The 7,229-nt window shown below is 35.7% G+C and overlaps 1 protein-coding gene across 1 annotated transcript in view; it reads left to right on the top strand.

Moving 5' to 3' along the window:
- The window catches only part of LOC113230841 (sodium channel protein 60E), a 252,806-nt gene that overhangs the window by 167,248 nt on the left and 78,329 nt on the right, over positions 1–7,229 (top strand). Inside the window, exon 4 of the mRNA XM_026464940.1 lies at positions 1,782–2,002. Coding sequence (XP_026320725.1) covers positions 1,782–2,002 — 221 coding nt within the window. The remainder of the gene's footprint in view (positions 1–1,781; positions 2,003–7,229) is intronic.

Raw genomic sequence — 7,229 nt, 5'->3', positions numbered from 1 at the left:
TTAGATAAATATATACACTTTATTGCACATACAAGAACAAACAACTTCAAACTAATGTGGGCAACTGCGGCCTTATCGCTAAGATGCGATCTCATCCAGACAACCTTCATACATAAAAACTTGCACTATATTATTATCAAATAATAAATAACGATATAGTTTACGTACATATATATTTGTATATAATATAACTATATGTAAATAAACTTATACTTACAAATAAATACGATGAATGTGAATGATGACCTCCGTGGTCAAGTGGCTTGCACACCGATTTTCATGGTGTCGCCATCTCTTTGTTCCCGGGTTGGATTCCTGGCCGGGTCAATATAGAAACTAACTTTTCTGTATTGTCTCGGATCTAGGTGCTTGTGGTACCTTCGTTGTTCTCGATTTCCATAACACAAGTGCTTTGGCTACTTACTTTGGAGTCAGAGCAACGTATGTGACTTGTCGACTTATGTCTCAGGGTGACAGGCGCAGTGTCAGTACCCCTAAGATCTTTGCGATTTAAAACTCTGAGTGGCACTGCAACTGTCTTGGACAGGCGTGTAGCTTGCCATCAGGCGCACGATTTGTTCGTCCCGTCACTTAATATTATTAAAATATATATATATATATATATATATATATATATAACGTACAGATACTTGTTGCACACTACGACCGTATCAGATAGTAGTTTATGTGACTGTTACATAATGAAAGGCATTAAAACGCGTGTGGGTCCATAAAAACGTCACACGAGTGTTTCAATGCCTAATTATGTACAGTTACATACAGTGCTTTATCTAAACACATATTATAAGCTCTCTATGATGTGTTCAGGAACCGCATGTTACGACTGGCGAAATAGCGGCAAATAAAAACTTTTTCACTTCCCATGCTCTTAAAGTTCGTATTTATGCTGGGTGTAGGCTGCATAAAATAGGATTTATGCTCTAGTGCATAAAATAGGATTTTATGCTCTAGAGCATAAAATAAAAAACCATCACATTAAATATTTCTAATTGTTGTAATTTTACATTCAATTTTAATTAAATAATCGTTTATTTGTAATATTGCCATTTAATTTCCTCGCAATCGAAGTGAAAAGCAGAGTGTATAACTCGTTCATAAAACCCATTTTAACATGACGCGTTTTATGCACTTGTTGTACAATCTACTATTCTCACGCATGTCACACAACCGTAGTTTTTATTTAATTCATAGACAAACTAGATTATGAATTAAAATTTGAATTTTGCATTTTTTTTTATTTGTATTTTGGGGAATTTGAACTCTATTCATTAGGCAACAACATTTTAACGCCTCTGAATAATACAACCGCGCGGTCGCCGGGCGGCCGCTGCGTAGAGCAAATTCAAGCCAGACTCGTCCGCGCGCCCGGGACGCTCATGTAAGTTAAAAAGTAAAATCAAAATAAATAGAGCGTATTTTGCCATGGGAGTTAGATTCACGCGGTCGCTGCCCGGCGGCAACGAGGTCTCCGCGCGACGGCCCCACGGCGGCCACGCGGGGCGAGCGCGATGATATTCATGTCGAAGTAATGCGCCCTAAAGGAGTCTCTAAAATACTCTGAGCAGGTGAAACGACGTTTCAGTAGATTATCCATTTTTAGTTGTGTCACCGGGAAAGCAAAAACGTTTGTTAATGGTATGGCAGAGTGCGAGAGTAATATAGAACATTGTAGAGAAAGGTGAGAACGTGCTCCTCACGGCGCAGCTTGATGGGGAGCCTCAATGTAACATAATTATAGTCTATTGTTTCTTTGTTTCCAGGTACATATTCCTAGCAATATACACAGCAGAGATGATAATAAAATGCATAGCAAAGGGCTTCATACTGAACAAATACACCTACCTGCGGAACCCTTGGAATTGGCTGGACTTTGTGGTGATCACTTCTGGCTACGCCACCATCGGCATGGAGGTCGGCAACCTGGCTGGCTTGAGGACCTTCAGGGTGCTGAGGGCGTTGAAGACTGTTTCTATCATGCCCGGTAAGTGAATGTTATATAGCTAATTATATAACAAATGAGCATTAAATGCAAAACATTTGATTTATATAACAGCAACTAATTTTAACAACATAAGATGGTGACGTCGTTTTATGTAATTATTATGGATGTAGCTGATGTACTGTGCAGTTAAAGACTGCATTAAAAACAATAGAGACACTTAGAGTGGCACACGGCGGCTTTTAGCAGCGATGCAAACGCGCGTCTATGAACCGCGCGTTTGTATCGCTACAATTGCAATGTATATTGCATCGATGCAAACGCGCGACTGCATCGATACAAACGCGCGATAGCATCGATGCAATCGCCTATAAATCCCAAATGTAGCGATGCAATGGTACGTTTGTATCGATGCACTCGCGCGCTTGTATCGCTGCTTAAAACCGCGCGCGTGTGTAAAGGTAGACTATTAGCGACTGCATCGCTATTGCATCGCGTTTGCATCGCTACTAAAAGTCACCGCATGTAACCGCTCTTAAAGAAGTTTGTCTTACACAAAGTTCAGCTTGTCGTATTAATGGCATACACTATAATGCTTGCCATTGTGTTAAAAGGATTTGCCAATAGGCGTAAAGTACTCCAAAGTACCAATTGTTGCTCAGGACGCGCCAGAAATACAGGAAATGAATGTTACGTCGTGCGGGGAAGCTTTTTTATTATACTAAGTTAACGGGACGGACAGTCGTGCGCCTGGTGGTATGCGACAGTGCTAGAAATTTTAAATCACAAAGATCTGAAGGGACTGTCACTGCGTCACCCTGAGCGTGACAAGTCCCATGTGCCTGTATTTTACCTGCACCCCCTTTAAAACCGAAACGTAGTAATAGTCATATTAGCAGTACTTCTCTGGACGAATACTTTCACAAGACACGTGAAAGTATTCGTGCTCGCCTATACACAAAGTATTTGAATCAAATCAGTCGAATAGATTGCGGTTACATCCCAACAGCCATTAACGCAAGGAGATAAAGACTGGTATATTAATGAGTACATCTTTTACTAAAGGAAACTGTCTACAAATTGGTAAAAATCCAACAGTTTCAAATGCAATAATAATAATAACCATACCAACACATAACTAGATACAGATACATCTATTTTATTATTTTTATATCTTTTTTATTTGTTTATTATTACATCTTTTTAAATTAGAAACTACGACCAATCATTGCCAAGATTTCATAGTGTTTAACATTATTCTGATAGTAGTCAAGGCTTAAAGCTTTCCTGTTGTTTTTTCTTCCATGGTTGAAACATTTCAAATGCGCTTGTAATACGATACAAACAAGCTTCGAATGCGTGCTCACGTTTGTATAATTTTATATGGGCGTTTGAATCGATACAACGATACATAAACGCGTGTAAAAATACAGTGTATGTATACGCACAGGCACTTAAAGAAAAGTTACAAGGTACAATGTAACAAAAAGGTTTGAAACAGTTGATTTGTTTCGCCATTCGAGATGTAAGGGTCCGTATAGAATAAATTGAATACAATAGAAAGCATTGAAACGCCACAACACAAAAATACACAAAAAGAAAGAATAAACAAAAAACAAACGGGAAAATAAAACAGCGAGGCAAACATTTAAAACAAACACGCAATACAATTTAAAATACTGTCATTTATGTGGCTGTGGCGTACGGAAAAGGATCTCATTCAGCCACTGTCGAAAGTAGGCTGTGATGGTGGTTTTCAATGGACCCTACAGCTGAATGAGTAAAGGACGCGTGTGTCGAGAAAATACATTACGTAAATTGTGTTCTTGTGGTACGCGATCTTGGGTATATTGAAAACTTTTACAAGGTTGTTTGTAAAATACTTACAATTTCGTAGGTCTTGATTACTGCTACCTTACTAACAAGCACAGATCTAAAAAGTGTCCGATAGTAAAACAAAAGCTTAAAAGTTTATTCTTGATAATTTTATTGTTTTATAAAATACAAATGACACTGTACATACGGAAGAAAAATGAAGTGAGAATACAAAATAATAACGTTTACATTAAAATAAATAAAAATAAGATTTATACTATCAATTATAATAACATCTTTTAGCATCGACTTAATCACAACCTCACTCAACTTTTATCGAAAAAAATCGAAATTAAACAAACTATATTTAATAAATAAATTCAAAGTTACAAATATACAAGAACGCAAACTCAACTTCGAACAAATAAAAACCTGTATTATAACAAGAAATGAAAATAATTTATTGAAAAAATGTCAGTCGACGATTTTTTATTTTCAAATTGGACTTAAAATAGAAAACAAAAATAACCGGTCAGACTTAAACTTAATACCCAAAAACATTATTTTTGGGGAAATTTTGCTAGGGTTCTACTGAATGTCGGTATGTGTATTAACTTCATTCGAACTCGCTCGACTGCCTTGTTTTAAAATCAATATTCAATTTTTTTTTTTTTTTCATAAAGAAACGGGATATCTTCTCCATTTTTTACTCCTTTCCAGGGAGACTGATGAGATGAGAGTTATGATCCACTTAATTTCAGAAAATTTATTTGTGTAGGTTTTTACCATAGATATGGTCAAAATGACCATATCGAGGTGACACGCCTACAAACATCGCCACAGTGACATGGCGATCATTGTACATACAAGATCTCTCGTTAAACGTGAAAATGCCAAGTTGTAGCGATACACCTTGTAAAAATTGGAGTGAAAACAAAAATTTTAAAACCAGTGAGATAACATTCCACCAGCTATTTGCATTTTTAGTTACTATTTCTATTATTATTCAATGTTTTCTTTTTGTCTCCATAGAAATTTCTAGACTCAAATATAGTGATGTTCATTTACGAAGACTGATGTTTATCGACAATACATTTTTACTGAAATGTTTGAATTTCTTACTATGATTTTTGTAATTAAAGTCCCTAAAATATCGAAGCGAAAAGCATTCACGTTAAATTGATTTCTTTTATTTTATTATTATTATTATTACTAAACATTTTTTTTTTTTCGAGTAACTTTAACACAACTTATGTTCCGGACAATCGTTTCAATTTCATGTCAATTTGGATGTTGCTGTTACTTGAAGAAAAAATTATGTGTTTTAGGTATTTAAGACATTTAAATTCCATTATACTCGTAGATTAAACGTAGTGTTTTTAATTTTTAAGTTTTTCCAATGAGTTTAAAATAAAAAAAGGTTTGGATTGAAGCTGCAGGAAAATCGAAAGATTGGTTTTCTTATTACTATTTCTGATTTTGTTTCAATTTCCATAGCAAATGCATTTAAAAAATAAATAAAATAAAATCGGCTTTATTTTACATGTGCATGCAAAATAAATTAGAAACAATTATAGAAAATTACATAAATCCTTCATAAAAAAACAACATAATTTAATTTATTAAATTCGTTGATGGTTCGAGTTTACTCTTGACAGTGACAGCTTCACCAACCCGTGGTAACGTATAATGGTAAATTGACACTGGCGACGATCGCCATATTTTTTATATTATTCTTATAAAACTGACACTGGTCCAAGCTTAGTGGCCGCCATTAAGAAAATAATAATAATTTATATTAATATATTAATTTAGCAATACACCAGTACCAGTATAGATATAGTATGAAAAATTGAATATTTTTTTTAATATTAAAAACAGCCACATGGTTTCAAGCTATCGATTAGGTAGGACCACATCACTCGTTGACTAGCGTCAGTTTAAGGTTAATAAGGTTAACAATTCACGGAGCGGTTTCCATCCGCACCCGCCGGTGCTGTTAGACAGCGGTTTTATTTCAATACTCACGACCCTGCAAATTTGTGCGGGCACGTAGTTGCCGCGGTTGCGGGCACGAAACCGTTGCGATAGTGGAATGGACCGCGAAGTTAGTGGGAGTTAATTGCAATTCGCGCGGTTAATAGAGAACTCACCCTGCGTGCACCTGCACCACATTGCCTGAACCGACCGCCAAAGTGTGCGACAACGACCACCAAGCGCGCAGGTCATCGCGCCCTGCGCGGTTCTACTGGTACCCCGCCGCGGCAACCGCGAGCAACCGTCACCACTACAGGCGTAAAACGCGCCGTGAAATGTGCGACTAATTTTACATACTTAACTGTTACATTCTACAGATGCCGAGGCCCCGCGGCAGACGCGGGTGAAAACCGTTCCGTGAGTTCTTAGTGTAACGAAAAATGAGTTTCTGCGCCATCTAACGTGTAATAGTTAGCTATTATATACTAGTAGTATTTTTATTAAAACGCCACCTGTTGGTGAATGGCTGAACCAGGATGACAAAATACTGAAATATTGTAATATAACTCTTATTCAAGTGAATGTAAGTTTAATTTTGTAAAATTTTAAAATTGTTTTAAGTCGTTTTCACGTTTTAAGCCCTACCCAATGAAAATCTTTAAGTTATGGTAGTAGATAATAGAGCGTAAAGTTTGAATTGCACACAAGCTAAAAAGTGGCGACATCGGCACCCGATCTTACATAGCGTCATTACATATCTCCCCTTTTTTTCATATCTATGGTTTTTACTGTTCAATCTGTTCTCAGTTATTTGGAAAAATACGATTATGTTACAGTTTTTATATTGAATTGAATACCGCAATAGCCTCTGATTATTTTCACTTTTAATTTCATAATAAAAATGAATTTATTTACAAATATTTGGTTATATTAATTTCTTTAATCAAAATCGAGCTGGTTAAATTTAAGTTTTAATTTTTGCTTTTCTATAACGTTGGATTCGCGGTTGCGTGAATTATTGTCTATAGTCACTTCATTATTTGATTTAGAAGCTATCGCTATCTATTTCTCTTTTACTACGATTTCTTGACTACGTAACGCTATGAATGGATAAATAAATATATATACAAAATGTAACATATATAAAAAAAATTAAAGCAATGCCATAAAACCACTACATTTTCATACACTCATCCACGCCGACGATATATAGTAAAATCAAATTTGCATATTTCTCCAAAAAAAAAACAAAAAATACACAAATGGACTGACTTTTGTCTTTGCATTTCAGTGGTTTTCTAGAATAGCGGCGTAACTCAAAATGAACCTAATTCATAAGACAGATGGTTTAAAAACAACTGAAGCATCTTTAATGTGCAAAGCTGACGAATCATAATCAGTCCATGTTGTTACAAAGCCAATTATGCTATATATAACCAAAACTTTTAAGCCAGTATTCTTGAATAGCAGCGATTTG

This window comes from Hyposmocoma kahamanoa, unplaced genomic scaffold (genome assembly GCF_003589595.1).
Source record: "Hyposmocoma kahamanoa isolate Upper Pololo Valley unplaced genomic scaffold, ASM358959v1 64, whole genome shotgun sequence".
NCBI lineage: Eukaryota > Metazoa > Arthropoda > Insecta > Lepidoptera > Cosmopterigidae > Hyposmocoma > Hyposmocoma kahamanoa.
The sequence above is the reverse complement of the archived record's forward strand: the minus strand, read 5'-3'. Positions and strand labels throughout refer to the sequence as shown.